The 22669-nt window shown below is 45.1% G+C and overlaps 1 protein-coding gene across 1 annotated transcript; it reads right to left on the bottom strand.

Moving 5' to 3' along the window:
• Window positions 1–2407: 2407 nt before the first annotated feature.
• On the bottom strand, window positions 2408–22365 carry LOC125132680 (zinc finger protein 615-like). The gene is made up of 6 exons (XM_047790254.1): window positions 22257–22365; window positions 14820–15013; window positions 13115–13241; window positions 11401–11496; window positions 8812–8907; window positions 2408–4363 (listed from the first exon to the last, which is right to left on the bottom strand). The coding sequence occupies exons 2-6, from the start codon at window positions 14832–14834 to the stop codon at window positions 2451–2453; spliced, it is 2247 nt and encodes a 748-aa protein (XP_047646210.1). The 5' UTR covers window positions 14835–15013; window positions 22257–22365; the 3' UTR covers window positions 2408–2450.
• Window positions 22366–22669: the final 304 nt, after the last annotated feature.

Here is a 22669-nt window from a genome sequence, read left to right as displayed (position 1 = left end):
AAGATATATGCACCCCTATGTTCACTGCAGCACTATTCACAATAGCCAAGACATGGAGACAACCTAAATGTCCATTGACAGATGAATGGATTAAGATGTAGTACATATACACAATGGAGTACTACTCAGCCACAAAAAAGAACAAAATAATGCCATTTGCAGCAACAAGGATGCAACTGGAGATTCTCACACTAAGTGAAGTCAGAAAGAGAAAGACAAATACATGATATCTCTTATATGTGGAACCTAAAATATAGCACAAATGAACCTATCTACAGAAAAGAAACAAACTCATGGACATAGAGAATGGACTTGTGGTTGCCAAGGGGGAGGAGGAAGGAGTGGGAGGGGCTGGAAGTTTGGGGTTAATAGATGCAAACTGTTGCAATTGGAGTGGATAAGCAAAGAGCTCCTATTATATGGCACAGAAAACTATTTACAATCACTTGTGATAGAACATGATGGAAGATAATATGAAAATATATATACACATATATGTGTGTGTGTGTACTCGCAACTGGGTCACTTTGCTGTACAGCAGAAATTGACAGAACACTAAATCAACTATAATAAAAAATTTTAAATATAATAGGGAGCTCCCATCATGGCTCCATTGTAACAAACCCGACTAGTATCCATAAGAAGGTAGGTTCAATCCTTGGCCTTGCTAAGTGGGTTAAGGATCTGGTGTTGCCGTGAGCTGTGATGTAGGCCAGCAGCTACAGCTCCAATTCAATCCCTAGCCTGGGAACTTCCATATGCCATGGGTGTGGCCCTAAAAAGACAAATAAAATAAAATAAAGAAAAAAAAGATCTGTGATGCTATGGTTTAGTGTTGGGAAAAGACTGGGACTATGAGGAGGCAGCATGGGGGAGTCTGTGTTGACAAAGCATCCTCAATTTTTACTGTGTGCTGGTTACAGGAACCTACATATGTGATGAAGTGCCTTAAGGCTGTATATAACAACTGAAGAAAACCAAGTACATCCAAATAAACTCAGTAGTTGAGAGCATTGTAACAATTTTATTTTCCTCTATTTGATGAACTGTGGTTATGTAAGGTTTTACCTTTGGGAGTAGTCGGCTGAATGGCATTTAGGAAATCTTGGCAGTATTTCTTACTTCAAAGTAGTAGGAACTCCCTGGTTGCTCAGCAGGTTAGGGAGCTGGCATTGCCACTGCAGTTTCTCAGGTCACTGCTGTGGTGAGGATTCAATCCCTGGCCAGGGAACTTCCACGTGTTATGGGCAAGGTCAAAAAAAATTTTTTTTTATCCATCATGAGAGTAACTGCCACTATTTAAAACTTAGATCAGGAGTTCCTGTCGTGGCTCAGTGGTTAACAAATCCGACTAGGAACCATGAGGTTGAGAGTTCAATCCCTGGCCTCGCTCAGTGGGTTAAGGATCCCATGTTGCTGTGGCTGTAGCATAGGCCAGCAGCTATAGCTCCAATTGGACCCCTAGCCTGGGAACCTCCATATGCCACAGGTGTGGCCCAGGAAAAAAGACCAAAAAAAAAAAAAAAAAACTTAGATCAATGACAAGAAAACTAGAAAGATGGCTGGAGGTCTCCTGTCCCCAGCTGCTTGTGAGGTGTATCATTCTTAAGTTTAGATTTGTGAACAGAATGCTCTCACCCATCACTAACCCAAGGCCTCTTTCCTTCATTAACTTGTCTGACAATTTGTTAATATCCACTATATTGAATGTGTTCCTAAGTTATTTCTGTATGGATTTCCTGGCAAATCATGAGGCAACATATATTACTGCAAACACTGCCATACTCATCACCATAGAAAAGCATTTCTATCTTTTTAAAAATTTATTTATTTTTTATGGCTGTACCTGTGGCATGTGGAAGTTCCTGGGCCAAGGGTTGAATCCAAGCCACAGCTATGACCTACAGCATAGCTGCAGCAATGCCAGATCCTTTAACCCACTGCACTGGGCTGGGGATCAAACCTACGCTCCCACAACAACTCAAGCCACTACAGTCAGATTCTTAACCCACTGTACCACAATGGGAGCTCCAAGAAAGTATTTCTCTTGTGTTAACTGAAATCTGTGGAGTTACTTGTGAATAAAGGCTTTCCTGCAATTATATTAATACCAATAAGGAATTTCATTTGCTCATGATAGATGATGAACATAATGATAGGGTCTATTCCCACTGAAGGTTTTCCTAGTCTTTCACATACCTAGGCTTAATACACACTTTTTAGGCATAAAAATGTCCTAAAATATTTTCAAGGCTGACTATATCTGAGTCTATCTCTGTCAACATAAAATGTGAAGTAATTGATCACTAAATACCAAATTCTGTGCATTGTAATTCTTCATTGCATGCAATTATCTTAAGTACAACTGGCAACAGGCTTTGGAAAATAACTCACTTTGGAAAGTGACTACCTGTGAATTCTTTTATGTTTAATGAGTATTGACAAGTGGGCTAAAGCTTTCCCACATTCACTGCATCCATAGAGCCTCTCTCCTGTACGTTTTCTTTGAACATTGAGCCCTGACTTTGTGCTGATGGCTTTCCCACATTCACTGCATTCATATGGCTTCTCTCCCGGGTGAATTCTCTGATGGGTAGTAAGATCATTTTTGCACAAAGAGAATTGTCTGCATTCAGTACAAGCAAAGAAGTCTTTCCTGAGTGAAACCTCTGATGTTGCATGAGGCATGTCTTCTTCCTGAAGGCTTTATCACACTCTTTGCATTTGTACGGTTTCTCTCTAATGTGAGTTTGCTGATGTGTACCCAGAGTACTCTTCTTGGTGAAGCCCTTGCCACACTCATTACATACATAGGGTTTCTCTCCAGTATGAGTTCTCAGGTGTGCAACCAGCGTGCTTTTCCCACTGAAGCCTTTGTCACATGTATTGCATACATAGGGTTTCTCTCCTGTGTGAGTGCGCCGGTGTACATTGAGATGACTCTTCTCCGTGAAGCCTTTTCCACATTCACTGCATACATAGGGCTTTTCTCCCGTGTGAATTCGCTGATGTCCAATCAGCCGGATCTTGGCTGGAAAGCCTTTCCCACATTCACTGCACACGTAGGGTTTCTCTCCTGTATGAGTTCGCTGATGTACAATCAACTGGCTCTTCACAGTGAAGCCTTTCCCACAGTCACTGCATATATATGGTTTCTCTGCAGTGTGAGTTCGCTGATGTATAATGAGATCACCCTTCATGGTGAAGCCTTTTCCACAAACACTACATACAAAGGGTTTCTCTCCTGTATGAGTTCGCTGATGTCTGATGAGAGGGCTCTTCAAGGTGAAGCCTTTCCCACACTCACTGCATGTATAGGGTTTCTCTCCAGTATGAATTCGTTGATGTGTGATAAGACTGTTCTTCAAGGTGAAACTTTTCCCACATTCATTGCATACAAAAGGTTTCTCACCAGTATGAGTTCTATGGTGTGCAATAAGACACCTCTTCTCAATAAAGCCTTTTCCACATTCACTGCATATGTAAGGTTTCTCTCCTGTATGAGTTTTCTGATGTGCATTGAGACTAAACTTTGTAGAGAAGGCTTTTCCACACAGACTGCATCCATGGGGTTTCTCTCCTGTGTGAGTTTTCTGATGTGTAGTGAGACTGTACTTTGTAGAGAAGGCTTTCCCACATAGGCTGCATCCGTGGGGTTTCTCTCCCGTATGAGTTCCCTGATGGTAAATGAGCAGACACTTTTTGACGAATGCTTTCCCACATTCACTACATGTGTAAGGTTTCTCTCCCATATGAGTTTTCTGATGTATGTTGAACTGAGATTTCTTCAAGAAGGTTTTATCACATTCAGTGCACTCATAATCTTTCAGTCCGGTATGAATTCTCTGATGTTCAGTTAGCCTGGATTTTCTGGAGAAAGCTTTCCCACACATACTGCATCCATGAGGTTTTTCTCTAGTATGAACTCTCTGATGATAAAAGAGCTGAGACATCTTGAGAAAGGCTTTCCCACATTCACCACATACATGGGTTTTCTCTATGTTTTGAATTCGCTGTTGCTTTGTGGACTGTGGTTTAGTGTTGATAGGTTTTGCACTTACAGGAAAGGTAATTTCAGTAAAATATTGTTCATGGTTAGCATGGAGAAAGGAATTCCCATTTCCTTTAAACTCAGCAGAGTTCTTTAAGTTACAGCTTCTCTTCTGGTTTTCAAAACTTACATTTGATTTAAGCATTTTTTCACGTAAGTCAAACATATCACAATTCTGCTTTAACAGGAAATGACTTTCTCTCTGATTAACAATATTTGCAAATGTATTATGTTCATGGCATTTTCCCACACTCTTTTGAATGCTTTGGTTTTGCAAGTGATGCTGCAGAGGGTCATCAACTTCCCGGATTTCTAGGAGATAAGAGAAAGATGAATCATTCTATGACCTGTCATAATCTTAATTTGGAATAATACTTTCAAAAACTGCCTTCAATGTGAAGAAGTTAACTATTTAAAGACAATTCTATGTGTGGAATAGTAACACATATGTTTCATCTTCTTTTCACAGTTCTTGGCACAGAGCTCCTAAAACCCTTGTAATTTCGTAAGTGATAGGAGTATCTTTCAATATTGAACTTATGTTAATGCGATGACTTACCATAGGGTTCCTACATAACCTCAGTATGGGCCTGGCCACCAGAAAGCCTAAGTGATTAGAAGGTTGGAGATTTCAGCTCCATCCACTGGTCTCTGGGAAAGGAGGAAGAGGCTATAGATTAAAGCCCTATAAAAACGCTGAACAAGATCTGATCAACCTCTGGATTGGTGGACACATCCATATGCCAGAAAAGGGGCTCACCCAAGATTCATGTGAACAGAAGTTCCTACATCCACGAAACCTTCAGATCTTGCCCTAGGCACTCCCTTCACTTGGTTATTCATCAATATCCTTTATAATATACTGGTAAACATCAGTAAATGATTCTCAGTTTTGTGAGCCACTCTTGCCAATTAAGTGAACCTAAGAAGGGAGTCACTGGAACTTCCAAGTTACAGCAAGATAGTCAGAAGCACTAGTAACAATCTAGATTTGCATTTGACATCTGACACGAGGAATCCTGTGGGAATGAACCCTTAACTTGTAGGATCTGCCACTACTTCCAAGTAGGTAGTATCAGAAATGAATTACATTTTAGGACACCCACGTTTATGTCTAGGTATAGACAACTGGAGCAAAGGAATAAAGAAGGCAACTGCAGCCTGTGAAACATGGTTAAAGGAGCAATGGAAGAGTTCCCATGGTGGCTCAGCAGTAAGGAGCCTGACTAGTATCCATAAGGACATGGGTTCGTTCAATCCCTTACCTCGCTCGTGGGTTAAAGATCCAGTGATGCCATGAACTGCAGTGTAGATCACAGATGCAGCTCGGATCTGGCATTGCTGTGGCTGTGGTGTAGGCTGTCAGCTGCAGCTCTGATTTGACCCCTAGCCTGGGAACTTCCATATGCCACAGGTTCGGCTCTAAAAAGATTAAAAAAAAAAAAAAAAAAGTAGCAATGGACATGTAAGAGGTGGAGGAAATCAAGTATATTTAAAGAAAAGAGTCCCTGATGGGCTCAATGGGAAAAGCAGGGAAGATAATGCAAAGCCTCAAAGATTATGCCAGAATTATGTTGTTTAAGCTACTGGGTAGGAGAAATGTCTCTCTCTTTTTTTGGGGGGAAGGGGCACACCCATGGCATTTAGAAGTTCCCAGGCCAGGAGCAGAACCTACACCACAGCAGTAACCTGAGCCATGGAAGTGACAGACTGGATCCTTAACTCACTGTGCCACAGGAGAACTTCTCAATTTTTAAAAAATTTACTTTATTGAAGTATAGTTGATTAACAATGTGCTGTTAATATTTTGTGTATAGCAAAGTGATTCAGTTCTATATATATATATTCTTTTTTATATTCTTTCCCATTAAGGTTTATTACAAGATATTAAATATAGTTTTCTGCGCTGTACAGTAGGACCATACTGTTTATTCATTCTATATAGAATAGAATGCATCTGCTAATCCCAAGTCATCACAAATTTATATATATATATATTTTTTCAAACAGTTACCTTCCATTTTTATTGAAAACTAGAGAAACAACTTGACTCATCTTCAGAGTCATTCATTCAACAGAAATTTACTAAGCACCTACCAAGTACCAGGCTCTGTGCTGATGCTGGGAATACCAGACAAGATCTGGTCCTTATCTTCCAGGAGCTTAGGATCTTATTGATGGACGTGCATTTTTTTAATGGATTTTTTTTTTCCCATTATAGCTGGTTTACAGTGTTCTATCAATTTTCTACTGTACAGCAAGGTGACCCAGTCACACATACACATATACATTCCTTTTTCTCACATTATCATGCTCTATCATAAGTGACTAGATATAATTCCCAGTGCTATATAGCAGGAGCTCATATATACATATATATATATTTTTTTAATTTTATTTATTTTGGGCTGCACCTGGGGCATATGGAAGTTCCCTGGCCAGGAACTGAACATGCACTACAGGATTGACCCAAATTGCTACAGTGACAATGTTGGATCCTTAACCCACTGTGCCACAGGGAACTCCACAACTCATCTCAAATTTAAATGAAAGCTTGTATGACCAAGATTTCAACTAACAGTCTAGCTGGAACATACATACACCCCTGTTCCCTCGTAAAAAGGGAATGATGATGTGCAATTACTCCACCCTTGCCCATTGCAACGAAAGGACTGGCCCTGACCAATGACTGGAAGATAACTTCTGAGCCCCTGGATTATCCCTCCTGATAAGAGTCTCTTTTTTGGAAGGTCTGAGGCCATACTAAACATGATTTGTGTTGGATGCCCATTTTTGTATGCCTGAGGCTTTGGGCAACATTGTACCATTCTGACTCTGTGGGCCAGAGGCACCAGACTTTGCTGTGATTCTCCAGTTGGCAACACTTCACATGGGCTGTCAAACATTCAAACATCATTGGACTAGTCACTTGACTTCAGCACTCTTCACCTGACTCCGCTGGTAGAGGACAACTGGGAAGCTTGTGTCTATCCAGTCTCTCCTAGATTCTTTCTCATGCACATTTGATCTCTGACGACTTTATTTGGGCCATGCCTGCAGCATGAGTTCTGGGGCCAGGAATCTAACCCTTGCCACAGCTATAACCAGAGCCATAGTAGTGACAATGCTGGATCCTTAACTTACTAAGCCTCCAGAGAACTCATGGTAACTTTAATCTGTCTGATTTTATTCTCCCAAATTATAACCATGAGTATATCAGTACATTCCCCTCTCCAATGATATCTGCCTTCTACATAGGGGGCAAAGAGATCCATTCAAAAAATTATCTAATGCCACCCATCCACTCAAAATTCCATCTTCTCAGCTTATTCAGAATACAAGCAAGGTGTCAAATGTCCTTGATAGGTGGCAGTTTGTGAGCTACCTACAAATCCCCAGCTGCTACACTGTTACCCTTAACTCTAGTCATTTTCCCTCTTGCTCACTCGCTTCTACCCAGGTGAGTTTCCCAGAAGTTCCTCAAACACATTCCAGATTCAGGTCTTTCAACTTCTCATTGCCTCACATTTGGAAAACTACTCACCCAGGATTAATCACATCCCTCATCTATGTGCTCAGAGGCCCAATTAGAGAGCCACCCCCATTCGGAAAAGGGCAGCTTCAAGCCACAATTCCCACTATTCCATTAGCTGCTTTAATCTTCCTTAAAGCAATTTTTACACTAAAACGTGTTAGTTATGCATTTGTACATTACTGATTATAGAGTACTTCCATTGCAAAAGGAAGGTGGGATTGGATGTTATGCCGGGAAATCACTGTTTCAGTTGTAATTGAAGGAAGCTTTTAATTGGGAAGGAAGAAGGTACGGTAGTAAGAAAATTGATGAATTCAAAGTTCTCTATTTCCAAGGAGTTTCCAGTGTGGCTCAGTGGAAATGAATGCAACTAGTATCTATGAAGATACAGGTTTGATCCCTGGCCTCGCTCAGTGAATTAAGGATCTGGCATTGCTGTGAGCTGTGGTGTGGGTCACAGAAGTGGCTCAGATCTGGTACTGCTGTGGCTGTGGTGTAGGCCAGCAACTGCAGCTCCGCTTCAACCCCTGTGTGGGGAACTTCCGTATGCCTCGAGTACAGCGCTAAAAAGCAAAAAAAAAAAAAACCCCAAAAAGTTCTCTCTTTCCAGAGAGGTCTGGAAAGTGGCATTTCACAGCAAGAGTGGTGGTAACAAAGACAGAGACCCTGTGATGGTGAATGAAGAAAAGGAAGACTGGAAAATCCTAGGAAGAAGATAACTATACAAACAAAAAACAAGACGCATATGAAATAAATGGGGATAAGATCTCAGAACAGAAAAAAGGAATGTACTTTCCTCTAAGAAAAAGACTTCTCGGAGTTTCCTTTGTGACTCAGCAGAAAAGAATCTGACTAGGAACCATGAGGTTGTGGATTTCATCCCTGGCCTTGCTCAGTGGGTTAAGAATCCGGCGTTGCCATGAGCTATGGTGTAGGTTGCAGACATGGCTCAGATCCTGTGTTGCTGTGGCTCTGGCGTAGGCTGGTGGCTACAGCTCCAATTAGACCCCTAGCCTGGGAACTTCCATATGCTGAGCAAGAGGCCCTAAAAAAACAAAAAGACAAAAAAAGAAAGAAAGAAAAAAGAAAAAGAGTTCTCATGTGGGAAATGAGATATGCAGTAAGGCTGTTTATATTTCTTCACACACTGTCACAGCTCTGACACCTCTCCTGACCAGAGTGTGTCTTCCCTGCTTGGCGACCTTGCAGAGTCTCACCCACTCACCTGGACAGATTCCACGGGGGACTGCATTTTCTACAGGCCCCAGTTCTTCTCCTCCTTCCCACCTGGAAAGTGTATCTGGTTGGCTGACTTGATCCCCTGTTCATGAAAAGTGGGAGAAATGTTAGACCTCTGAAAATGGGCTGGGAGAGTCAGGAAAGGACAATGGTACATTGGAGGGAATACACAGCATTCACACCTGTAATCTCCAGGCTTCTCTCTCAGAAGAGGGGACATTATATCCTCTTGTCTGAGGCAAGAGAAGGATCTGAGACTCAACCATTCCAGAGGAATGCAGTTAGTCGGAAGAGTTAAGGAATACATTAAGGAAGCAATCACACATGTGGAACACACTGGGGAGAATTTCAGAAAGAAGATGGAACTCTCTCTCTTCTTGAGCAAGATGACACCATATCATGGAGATCACAGAAGGAAGAAGAATTTTCATTGACAGGTAATGTGGCTAGCTGGGACTAAATGCCATCAGAATACAATAGGGGGAGTTACCGTCGTGGTTCAGTGGAAATGAATCTGACTAGCATCCATGAGGACGCAGGTTCGATCCCTCGCCTTGCTCAGTGGGTTAAGGATTCGGCATTGCTGTGAGCTGTGATGGTGGTTGCAGACGCAGCTTGAATGGATCTGGCCTTGCTGTGGCTATGGTGTAGGCCAGTGGCTACAGCTCCGATTCAACCCCTAGGCTGGGAACCTCCATAAGCCACGAATGTGGCATGAAAAAGACAAAAAGACAAAAAAAAAGGAAGAAAAATGAAAATTTTAGGGGAATGAAGACACTGGTAAGGTCTACAGTAAAAGAGAAGAAAGTTCAAAACTACAAAACACAGGAGTTCCAATCGTGGCGCAGTGGTTAATGAATCCGACTAGGAACCATGAGGTTGTGGGTTCGATCCCTGCCCTTGCTCAGTGGGTTAACGATCCGGCATTGCTGTGAGCTGTGGTGTAGGTCGCAGACACAGCTCGGATTCCAAGATGCTGTGGCTCTGGCATAAGCTGGTGGCTACAGCTCCAATTTGACCCCTAACCTGGGAACCTCCACATGCCGCAGAAGTGGCCCAAGAAGTGGCAAAAAGACAAAAACAAAACAAAACAAAAAACAAAAAAAACCTACAAAACACAGATGAAGGAGCTCAAAGTAGACAAGAATTATGATAGGTTGAGGCTGAAACTGAGAATGTAGATGCTAAAATAACTTTCTAACCAAAAATTCATTACGTGGAGCTCCCGTCGTGGCGCAGCAGAAACAAATATGACTACGAACCATGAGGTTACAGGATCGATCCCTGGCCTTGCTCAGTGGGTTAAAGATCTGGTGTTGCCATGAGCTGTGGTGTAAGTCACACACAAAGCTCGGATCTGGCATTGCTGTGGCTGTGGTATAGGCCGGCAGCTGTAGCTCCATTTCAACCCCTAGCCTGGGAACCTCCATATGCCGCGGATGTGGCCCTAAAAAAAAGGCAAAAAGACAAAAAAAAATTCATGATGAAGAGCAGACCTCTGTAAAGGGTGAGAGCTCTGCAGGTGGGGAGCAGTGAGGCTGTGCCGGGAGGGCCAGGATGGAGGCAGCAAGCACAGGAGTCAGGGAGAACCCCAACTTCTAGGCGTTTCCTGGGAGGGGAGATGACCCGAGGTCCCTAACGTTACCCGGGACACAGGACAGCTGCCCCAAGATGAGTGCCTTACAGAGAACCCACGTCTGCGGGCTCCCACTGGAGAGACGCCAATTTGGGAGTCGTCTCCAGGGAACGGGAGGAGCTCACGGCCCATCAGAATGAAGACACTTGGACAGTCAGGAGATCACGCGGAGAATGGAAAGCAAAACCTTGGGAGAACCTCCGAGTGGGGACAAGGCCCAGTGAAGGGCAGTGTCCTTGGGGGCAGAGCATCCAAGAGGGGCGGCCGAGAGGAAGGAACCAGCATCACCCGCGGGGCAGAAAGGAGCCGAAGCCAGAAGACAGCGGGGACTCAAAGTCTCCTCTTCGGAGAGAGGCCGTGGAGGGGGAATTTCACAGCGAGGGAGGCGGAAGGGCATGAAGAAGAAGGGGAAGGGAGTTCCCGTGGTGGCTCCGCGGTTAATGAACCCAACTAGGATCCATGAGGATGCGGGTTTGACCCCTGGCCTCGCTCAGTGGGTGGAGGATCCAGCGTTGCCATGAGCTGGGGTGTACGTCGCAGATACAGCTCAGATTCTGCGTTGCTGTGGCTGTGGTGTAGGCCGGCGGCGGCTACAGCTCCGATTCAACCCCTAGCCTGGGAACCTCCATATGCAGCGGGTGTGGCCCCTAAAAAAAGAAGAAGAAGAAGGGGACGATGCAGGAATCCTGGGGAAAAGGAAACTATGCCAACAAAACATCAGGAAGGGGGCAAATAAAGAAGAAATAGATCCCAGAAGAGGGAGCGCCTTCCCTGAGCAGGGACATATTTCTCTCTAAACTCCACAAAGAAAAAGAGGTCTGACTTCGAGACAAGGGCCCAGAGGCCCTGCTTCCCAAGCCTCCACCCTCGGCTGTGACATTTCTCTGACTGAGGACAACGTGATGTGCACAGCCCATCGCCTGGATGTGTCTCACTCACCTGAATGGCTCCAATAGTGGATGTCATTCCCCATCGCCCGTGGCTGTCCTCCTAGATCCACCATGGACAGGACGGCTAGTTCCCTGGCTTGACAACCTGTTCGTGAAAATGACACATGATTTAGAGCCACCGCATAGGGCCTGGGGTCTGTGAGGACCCAGAATGCTGAGGATAAACCAATTTTCACATGTTGAAGGAAAAACACATCCCTGTGTGTCCCCTTTCCTGTCAAGACCTCTCCTTCACTCCTGACCCCGGATATGTGGGTTTCCCACACATCAAAAAAATCTGCGACATCAATAGCTGTCCTGTGATTTAACTCGATTCTGACATGATCTACCAGGGGACAGTGTCAGATAACACAAGTTAGGGGTTCACTCCCACAAGACGCCGCCTCAGCCGCTGCATTTCTGGCACCAACTATAAATTCAGGTTGTTTCCTGGGCTTCTTCTGATGGACCAGGAGCACATCAAAGGTGCCCATGACTCCCTTCTCGGGTTCAACTAATTCGCTAAAGCGGCAGAGAGAGCCCAGCAAGACAGCTGACTTACTCGGTCACCACTTCTTATAAAAGGATACGACTCAGGAAGAGCCAGATGGACAAAGGTACAGGACAAGGGTGGGAGGGACGCAGAGAGTCCTGCTCTTACTGGGAGCGCCCTCCTCCGTGTGGCCACCTCCTGGAAGCTCTCCCGGCCCGTCCTTGTGGGGTTTGGTGGAGGCCCCATGACACAGGCTGCTTGACTGGACCATTAGCCATTGGTGGCTGTTTCAACTCCAGCCCCTCTCTCCTCCCCAGAGGTGGGGAAGGGGTGGCACTGAAAGTCCCTCCAACAATAGTTGCTTCCTTGGCAACCAACCCCCAATCTTAGGTTATCCAAGAGCCTTTCAAAAATACCCTCCTTAAAACAAACTCAGATGTGGTTAAAAGGGTCTTGTTATATGAATAATGAAAGACTCCCATTTCTCTCCCTCGCCCCCCTTTTTAAGGGCTGCACTTATGGTACATGGAAGTTCCCAGGCTTGGGGTTAAATCCAAGCTGCACGTGCAACCTGCACCACAGCTCACAGCAACACCGGATCCTCAATCCACTGAGTGGGGCCAGGGATCGAACCAACATCCTCATGGCTAGTCAGGTTTGCTACCACTGAGCCATGAAGAGAACTCCTCTTGTAACTCGGGAAAAATTCCAAGGGTTTTAGGAGCTTTGTGCCAGAACTGGGGATGAAAACTAAATATATATGTTTCTTTATATAAATCACAGTATCACCACAGCTATAAACCAAAGGCTTTTCTCTCAGGAGAAGAGAGAATACAGCCACTTCTCAGGAGGCCATAGACGGGCAGAGAACCTACCACTTCAGAGCATCGAAGACACTCCGGAGCTGTCAGAAGCCGAGAAGGGGGAGTTCCCATGACGGCTCAGTGGTAATGAACCAGACCAGTAACGATAAGGACAAGGGTTCGATCCCTAGCCTCACTCAGTGGTTTAAGGACCCAGCGTTGTTGTGAGCTACAGTGTAGACTGCAGACTCGGATCTGGCATTGCTGTGACTGTGGTATAAGGCGGCAGCTGCAGCTCCAACTGGACCCCTAGCCTGCAAACTTCCATATGTCGCAGGTACAGCCCTAAAAAGCAAAAAAAAAAGAAGCCAAGAAGGGAAAGGCTACAGACTGGGGACCCCCGAGGGACACAGGGGAGCCGGCCTCACCCACGGCCACCAGGTTGCGGTAGTTCTCCAGCGTCACGTCCCGGAACAGGTCCTTCTGCGTGGGGGTCAGGAGCTGCCACTCCTCCCACGTGAAGTCCACGGCCACATCCTCCAGGGTCAGGGTTCCCTGGAATGACAGGAGTGTTTAATGAAGTGATGTCCTCTCGTTGATGTGGAAGACACGTTCAAGGTTTTTTGGGTTTTTTTTTTTGTCTTTTTGTCTTTTTATAGGGCCGCTTCCCGCGGCACATGGAGGTTCCCAGGCTAGGGGTCTAATCGGAGCTGTAGCCGCCAGCCTACACCAGGGCCACAGCAACACGGGATCCGAGCTGCATCTGCAACTTAAACCACAGCTCACAGCAACGCTGGATCCTTAACACACTGAGCAAGGCCGGGGACCGAACCCGCAACCTCATGGTTCCCAGTCGGATTTGTTAACCACTGTGCCACAACGGGAACTCCCACGTTCAAGTTTTTCTGCTCGTTTCCACTTTATAGGCTGGATCTATATAGCTGGGGGGTTGTTTGTTTTAAGGCACTTTTGAAGATGCAAAAGCCTAATAAAACACTAGGATCCACAACTGTAATGGTGTAGCCGGCATCCATCCACTGATTCGTAGACACGTCTATACTGTGTAGAAGTCATAACTTCTCATTAACTTAGAAACACCAAATTCACATGTATACAGGACAGATATATGCCAATGATATCAGGATGACTTACAGCCAATTAGAATCTTCTGTGAAGAGATTCAAGACACCAGAACTGGAGTTCTGGCTGTGGCACAGTGGGTTAAGAATCCGACGGCAGTGGCTCGGGTTGCTACAGAAACGTGGGTTCAATCCCTGGCCCCGCACAGTGGGTTAAAGGATCTGGCTCTGCTGCAGTGTAGGTCACAGCCATGACTCACCTGGCCCAGGAATTTCTGTATGCCACAGGTGTGGTCATAAAATGGAAAAAAAAAAAAAAAAAGATGCCAGAATTATAAGAAACTGGGTGTTGAATAAGCATGGTTAAAGTGTGTGAAGAAAAAAAAATTGTTTTGGCCATTCATGAGGCATTCGGAAGTTCCTAGACAGGAACCAAACCTGCATCACAGCAGTGGCAGTGTCAGATCGTTAACCAGCTTGAGCCGCCAGGGAACTCTGAAACTTATTTTTGATATGTGTACTTTGTTATGATTTCAGCTTTTAAATATATCCTTAAGTCAGTGGTGTAAATAACAAAAATAAAGGCAATATTAAAAAAAAATACATAGATTAAGAATTCAGATTTGAACATGGAAACCAAGAGTCAGTCACACTACAAAGCCTGGTGGAACAGTCCCCACAGAAGTGCTCTTGCGTCCAGAGTTCCCTGGTGGCTCCACTGGTTAAAGACCCATTACTGCGGCTCCATGTGCTGCTATGTCACAGGTTCAATCCCTGGACCCATAACCTCAGATCCAGAGATCCACTCTAAATTCCTGTTCTGAAATCCATCTTCAATCAAGCATGTTCCAAAGATGTAGTGGGAGAAACAAAGGGGGGACCGCTTTTCCTTCAGACACTGGCTATCATTTTTGGATCACCTTCACTTCGGGAGAGCAGGCTACAAAGTCAGGGCCCTAAGAACCCCTAAGATGCAATAATTAGCTATAATGACTCAGACAGCTAACAAACCCATTAGGGAAGAAAGGAGAGAATAAAATAAACCCAAAGGCACCTGGGCCTGGATCATCTTCTTCTGTCTCTGGAAAGAGCTGGCAACAGGGAGGCTCTGTCCGCCGGTCCGCAGGATCTGCTCTAAGTTCCTCTTCCGAAATCCGTCTTCACTCAAGCGTGTCCCCAGAAATGCTGACCCCAAAGCCTCTAACTCCTCCCTCCTGCAAAGGATCCTGCGCTCCCACGACTCAGGACCTGGGGGTGAGGAGAAAAGCCAAGCCGAGGGCACATTATCTCTGGGGCCAGACGCCACTGCGCCCCCAGGGGGCCCCCTTCCCCTGATGCCCACCCACTGCTCAGGGCCCTGTGCTTGTGGTCCCACAAGATCCCATCCCGCTGGCCAAGAAAGCCCGTGAGCACTCGCCCTGCAGCCTGAAAACCAAGCACCAGGCAAAGCAGAAGTGTTCTCGATAAGCAGTATGGGTCACATTTTTAAGTACACAACTTTTTTTTTGTCTTTTTGTCTTGTTGTTGTTGTTGTTGCTATTTCTTGGGCCGCTCCCGAGGCACATGGAGGTTCCCAGGCTAGGGGTTGAATCGGAGCTGTAGCTACTGGCCTATGCCAGAGCCACAGCAACGCGGGATCTGAGCCACGTCTGCAACCTACACCACAGCTCACGGCAACGCCGGATCGTTAACCCACTGAGCAAGGGCAGGGACCAAACCCGCAACCTCATGGTTCCTAGTCGGATTCGTTAACCACTGCGCCATGACAGGAACTCCCAGTACACAACATTTTAAATAAATTGTAAAGTAGTAAATGAGGTTGAGATGCTCTACGATGCCCATATTTTCAGAGACGAGTGTAAGTGCTAATGGACATAAACATTTGACCAAAAAGCTTCTATGCTGTATGTAATCTCTAGTGCCATGATGAAAATTCAAAGTTGTCTTAAAACACATAATTTCTATCCTAAAGAGAGAGGAAAATACAATGGGAAGTAATTCATTCAAAGCGAGGCAAAAAAATTAAATAAGAATAAGAAACAAAGGGGGTTCCCATTGTGGGGCAGCGGGAATGAATCTGACTAGCACCCATGAGGAAGCTGCTTCCATCCCTGGCCTCGCTCGGTGGGTTAAGGATCCTGCATTGCAGTGAGCTGTGGTGTAGGTTGTAGACGCAGCTCGGATTTGACCCCTACGCTGGGAAATTCCATATGCCAAGGGTGTGGCCCTAAAAAGCAAAAAAAAAAAAAAAAAGTGCTGGGACAATCATATTCACAAGGGGGTTGGGAGATGGGAGAATGTTGCACCCCACCTCACAACATACACAAAAATCATCTTGGGGGGAGAAAAATCAATCTCAATGAGAGAGGCAAATCAATAAAAGTTTAAGGGATAAGATAAAAGAATCTCCCAATGATGCTATGGTATATAGACTGTTTCGTAATTTTAATTTTTTATTTTATTTTATTCTACTTAATTTTATTTTATTTTATATTGTATTTGTCTTTTTAGGGCCACGCCTGCAAGCTATGGAGGTTTCCAGGCTAGGGGTCAAATCGGAGCTGTAGCCACTGGCCTGCACCACAGCCACAGCAATGTGGGATCCCAGCCGAGTCTGCCACCTACACCAGAGCTCACGGCAATACCAGATCCTTAACCCACCGAGCAAGGCCAGGGATCGAACCTGTGTCCTCACGGAAGCTAGTCAGATTCATTTCCAATGAGTCACGACAGGAATTCCCTTGAAAGGCATTTTAAACAAGCCACATAAAGTACACCATAAAGCAAATAATATTCTGCCAGAGGAACTGCACAACCACTTTAAAAACATTTTAGCCTTATCCATTTAGGTTGAATTTATATACATCCTAAGACACAGCAATTTCACTCTGAGCTATACATCCAAATTACATGTCCCTTCCCACCCACCCCAACTAAAATAAAGGCACATCCGAGGCAGAAGACATGCACAAGAATTTTCACAGCAAGTCAACGACTATACTCCAATAAAATTAAATAGAAAAAAAGAATTTTCACAGCAGCATTATACATAAGAATCCAAACTGCAACCGTTACAAATGTAATTCACAGTAGAAAAACTGTCATATACTCATACCATGGAATACTATAAAGAAACGACAACCTTTGCCCACCTTATAACCTACGAATACCTTCCACATGTTTATAGGATTGTAAAACAAAAATCAAAGAGCCCGTGAGAGGAGTTCCCATATTGGCGCAGTGGTTCCGACTAGGAACCATGAGGTTGCGGGTTCGATCCCTGGCCTCACTCAGTGGGTTAAGGATCCGGTGTTGCCGTAAGCTGTGGTGTAGGTTGCAGACGCGGCTCGGATCCCGCGTTGCTGTGGCTCTGGCGTAGGCCAGTGGCTACAGCTCCAATTCGACCCCTAGCCTGGGAACCTCCATATGCCTTGGGAGCGGCCCTAGAGAAAGGCAAAAAAAAAAAAAAAGAATACATTTGCCTGATCCTTATTACAAGGTAAAAACTAAACCAAAAACAACAACAACTGTATGAAAAACCACCAAAAATTCTTTAAAATATTGAGTTTAAAAAAAGCCTAACATATAAAAAGATAATGTGGGAGTTCTTGCTACGGTGCAGATTAAAGACCCAATGTTGTCTCAGTCAGGTTTGATCTCCAGCCAGGGAACTGCTCTATGCTGCGGGTATGGCAACAACAACAAAAAATTGTATAGGAGTTCCCACTGTTGCACAACAGGATCGGTGCTGTCTCCGGACTGCTGCAATGCGGGATCGATCCTCTGCCCGGCACTGTGGGTTAAGGATCCAGTGTTGCTGCAGTTGCAGTGTGGGTTGCAACTGTGGCTCAGACCTGATCCTTGGCCCCAGGAACTCCATGAACTGTAGAACAGCCAAAAAGAAAAATATATATATAATGACACTGATTAATGGAATTCCCGCCAGTGGTTAATGAATCCAACTAGGAACCACAAGGTTTCGGGTTCAATCCCTGGCCTCGCTCATTGGGTTAAGGATCCGGTGTTGCCATGAGCTGTGGTGTAGGTTGCAGACATGGCTTGGATCCCAGAGCCCGAGTTGCCGTGGCTGTGGTGTAGGCCGGCAGCTATAGCTCCAATGAGGCCCCTAGTCTGGGAATCTCCACATGCTGCAGGTGCAGCCCTAGAAAAGACAAAAATGCAAAAACAAACAAAAAAATACATTGATACACACTTGAATATAGGCAAGACTAAATAAACTATGATTATAAATAATTGTATCATAAAACCGTAAAAAAAAAAGCCTGAATGTGCTCGTGTATAGAAAGGATGCTGTTTACCTTCAGGTGTAAGGATATAATTGGCAAGACATTCACAGAACGCCACGGGGAGACTGTTCATACATATCCACTTATTTTTATACAGATTAGCATGTATCTATTTTATTTTATTTTATTTTGTCTTTTTAGGGCCGCACCCCTGGCATAAGGAAGTTCCCAAGCTAGGGATCTAATGGGATCTGTAGCTGCTGGCGTGTGTCACAGCCACAGCAACCCCAGATCCGAGCCACATCTATGACCTATGTCACAGCTCACAACAATGCTGGATCCTTAGCTCACTGAGAGAGGCCAGGAATCAAACCCATGTCCTCATGGATACTAGTCGGGTTCGCTACCGCTACTCCAAAATGGAAACTTCAGCTTGTAGCTCTTTTAAATTCACAAATAAATGAAAGTGCTCAAAGAAACTGTTCTTTACATAGAGAATAGACTCGTGGTTGCCAAAGAGGAAAGAGGAGAGGTCCCACTGTGGTGCAGTGGTTAAAGAATCCAACTAGGAACCATGAGGTTGCAGGTTCCATCCCTGGCCTCGATCAGTGGGTTAAGGATCCGGCGTTGCCGTGAGCTGTGGTGTAGGTTGCAGATGTGGCTCGGATCCTGCGTTGCTGTGGCTCTGATGTAGGCCGGGGGCCATAGCTCTGATTAGACCCCGAGCCTGGGAACCTCCAGATGCCTCAGGAGCGGCCCTAGAAATGGCAAAAAAGACAAAACAACAAAACAAAAAAACAAAGAGGAAGGAGGGAAGTGGGGAAGGGATACATTGGTCCGTGTGCATATATTTGTCCCTTGAAATTTTGGGTGTTTTTTGTCCCATGGGAAATCTGTCCCTGAAAGTGACATGAAGTCCACAGGGTGGAGGTGGTGTAGTGTGGCCTCACGGAATGGCTGAGGGTCTGGGGAAGTGCCAAGGTGGAAGCATTTGAGAGGTACCAAGGGTGGGCCAAAGGCTAGGTTCAGATTGGGAGGCTGGGATTAGCAAATGCAAACTATCCCATACAGAAAGGATAAACAACGAGGTCCTGCTGTGCAGCCCAGGGAAATAGATTCAAATCCTGGGAAAAACCAGAATGGAAAAGAACATGAAAAGGAGTGTTTAAAAAAAAAAAAAAGGAGTTCCCATCGTGGTGCAGCGGAAACAAATCAGACTAGGAACCATGAGGTTGCGGGTTCCATCCCTGGCCTCGCTCAGTGGGTTAAGGATCTGGCATTGCCGTGAGCCGTGGTGTAGGCTGCAGACACGGCTCGGATCCCGAGTTGCCGTGGCTCTGGTGTATGCCAATGGCTACAGCTCCAATTCAACCCCTAGCCTGGGAACCTCCATATTCCGCGGGTGGGGCCCTAAAAGGACAAAAGACAAAAGACCAAAAAAAAAAAAAAAGAAAAGGAATGTGTATCTATCTATCTATCTATCTACCAATCTATGTATGTATAGCAAAAATTAACACAACGTTGTAAAGCAACTATACTTCAATAATTTTCTTTTTTTTTTTTTGCTTTTTAGGGCCGTCCCTGCAGCATATGAAGGTTCCCAGGCTAGGAGTCAAATCAGAGCTACAGCTGCCGGCCTACGCCACAGCCACAACAACAAAGGATCCGAGCCATGTCTGCAACCTACACCACGGCTCACGGCAATGCTAGATCCTCAACCCACTGATCGAGGCCAGGGATCGAACCCACAACCTCATGGTTCCTAGTCGGATTTTTCCGTTGCATCACAACGAGAACTCCTTATTTTTTTTATTTTTTTTTTTAATTTTGCTTGTTAGGGCTACACCTGTGGCATATGGAAGTTCCCAGACTAGGGGATGAATCAGAGCTACAGCTGCCAGCCTACACCAGAGCCACAACAAGGCAGGATCTGAGATGTGTCTGTGACCTATACCACACCTCGTGGCAATGCCGAATTCTTAACCCACTGAGTGGGTCCAGGGATGGAACCTGCATCCTCATGGATACTAGTCTTGTTTCCGCTGAGCCATAGCGGAAACTCCCAATAAAATAATTTTTTAAAAAAAGCCTGTTCTTTAAGAAGACCAACAAGGGGGAGTTCCCGTCGTGGCTCAGCAGGTTATGAACCTGACTAGTATTCATGAGGATGCAGGTTTCATTGCTGGCCAGGCTCAGTGGGTTAAGGATTCGGCATTGCCATGAGCTGTAGTGTAATTGGCAGAAATGGTTCAGATCTGGCGTTGCTGTGGTGTAGGTCAGCAACTACAATGCCAATTTGACCCCTAGCAAGGTGGGGTCCTAAGGAAAAAAAAAAAAAAAAAAGAACAATAAGGGAGTTCTCTTGTGGCTCAGCAGCTTAAGGATCCAGCTTTGTCACCACAACAGCTTGGGTCTCTGCTGTAGCTCAAGTTCAATACTAGGCCCTGGAATTTCCACATGCCTCAGGCACAGCCAAAAAAAAAAAAAAAAAAGACCACCAATAAGACATATGCATTAGTAGTGAGATAGACACCTGCTGCAAATGAAGAATATAAGGAATTAACAGAAGACATAAACCAGATAAAATACAAACTCTTCTGTCTTGAAAGAATACAATGAATGTTTTTATGTCATTACATTTGAAATCCTGGATGAATTCATAATTTTATGATCTTACCCTCATAGAAACATCTTAACTCCAGACAATATAGCAGGTGAATTTTAGGAGAGTCAACAGGACATAGACGTCCACTATCCCCACTCGCTTTGCTACACTGTATTGGAGAGTAGAGCCAATTTATTGAGATAAGAATGAATTAGAAACTGGACAGAAAATGAAGGTTATATTCAGGAAATATCATCAACATAGAAAAAGAGATTCAAAGAATTACTTCTGTAAAAGTAATGTTACCCCCACAAATCCCCCAGCAGATTTTTATGTAGATTGCTGGCTAGAACTGCACCATATACTTAAGCTCATTTCACAGTTTCCGTCGCGGCTCAGCGGAAATAAATCTGACTAGCAGCCATGAGCCACAGGTTCAATCCCTGACCTCGCTCAGTGGGTTAAGGATCCAGCGTTGCTGTGACTTTGGCGTAGGCCAGCAGCTACATGTCCAATCCTACCCCTGGACTGGGGATCTCCATATGCTGCGGGGGCGGCCCTAAAAAGATTAAAAAAAACCTAAGCTCATTTCATACTAATTTGATCACTAGCAATGGCAACTGAAACCACTATAATTAACTATGACTGATTAAGTATTGCCATATATCCTGCCAGAAGGCTAGACGAATAAATAAAATAGAGATTCTATTAGCAAGTTAGAAAGTGTGAACGTGTGTCAGGCAAATAAGCAAGTGTACGCTGCTGTATGTTAAGTGGGTGAAGGCAGGCATTAGCAAACGTTTTCTACAAAGGGATAGATAGTATATATTTCTCCTTTGAGGGTTAAGGATGCTACGTTGTCACTGCTGTGGCTTGGAGTCCATCCCTGGCCCAGGAACTTTTCCATGCCGCAGGCACGGCCAAAAAAAACTATAAAAACTTTAAAAATTTTAAAAATCTGTCACAAGGACCCAATTCTGCCTTTGCAGGGCGAAAGCAGACAAAGAGAAACACAAGAGATTGGCTTGGCAGGATTAGTAACTCTCTGCAGTTACTCAACCCCTGAATAAAAAGCGAAACAACGTCGTTTCAAACTCCTCCGGACTGTAACGTCTTCCCACCCATCCGCCCAGGTTGGAACTTGTCAAACCACCGGTCAGAAATCCTAGGCGTCCATAGCTTCAGCTCTAACAAGCCTCTCTGTACCAGAGACAGTGACTGCACATCTCATTATTAATACGAAACCTGGGACAGACACCCCCATGTGAAAACCATCAACCACGGCACGAATATCACTGAGCCCCGTTCCCGAACCTCAACCTGAACCGTGATCATCATAAATGCCACCTGCATCCTTAACAGAGCGACCTGCAAAGACGCCCAGACCCTGAGAGTGGAGACACAGTCCATGATCTCTGCAAATTCTTAACCGTTTTAACGACCACCACCCAAGGTACCCCAATCTGACTGACGCGGCAGACGCTCTCCTTGCTCCTCTCAAACACCTTCACCATGGCGCTTTCCCCAAACCCTCCAATAACTCTGTCCACACTACACCACGTCCAACCAGTGGGCGTGACGTCACATCCTATGGGACAAAAAACACACAAAACTTCACGGGACAAATGCACACACTGACCGGACTTTCTACCTCCCACAACGAGAGTCTAAAGGTAACGCTTTCAAGAACAATTTCTACTTCTCCATCTCCCCAGTGTTTTCGTCCACCTATGGCGGCCGAAGAGGGTCTGAAGCGTTTGGGGAAACGCGGAAGACCGGATTTCCGGCAGCTCTGAGTGAGGCAATATGTCCGCGCCCAGGTTGCCGAGGACCCAGTGAGCGGCCATGTTGGGACGCCTGACGTACGGAAGACCAAGGGGTGGGTTTGGGTTCCCAGAGTCAGGGATGGCAGGGAAGGCAAGACGCCGCTGAATTTATCTCATTTCCTGGCACTTCGACTCTTCAGAAATTAGCAGATTTTTAGAGACTCAAGGTTTGCGAAGCAAATGTGGAGTTACCTAAACTTCGTTTTGCGGACTGGGCAGAAAAGGA

Source organism: Phacochoerus africanus, chromosome 8 (genome assembly GCF_016906955.1).
Source record: "Phacochoerus africanus isolate WHEZ1 chromosome 8, ROS_Pafr_v1, whole genome shotgun sequence".
Lineage (NCBI taxonomy): Eukaryota > Metazoa > Chordata > Mammalia > Artiodactyla > Suidae > Phacochoerus > Phacochoerus africanus.
This window is presented reverse-complemented; position numbering and strand designations above follow the sequence as displayed.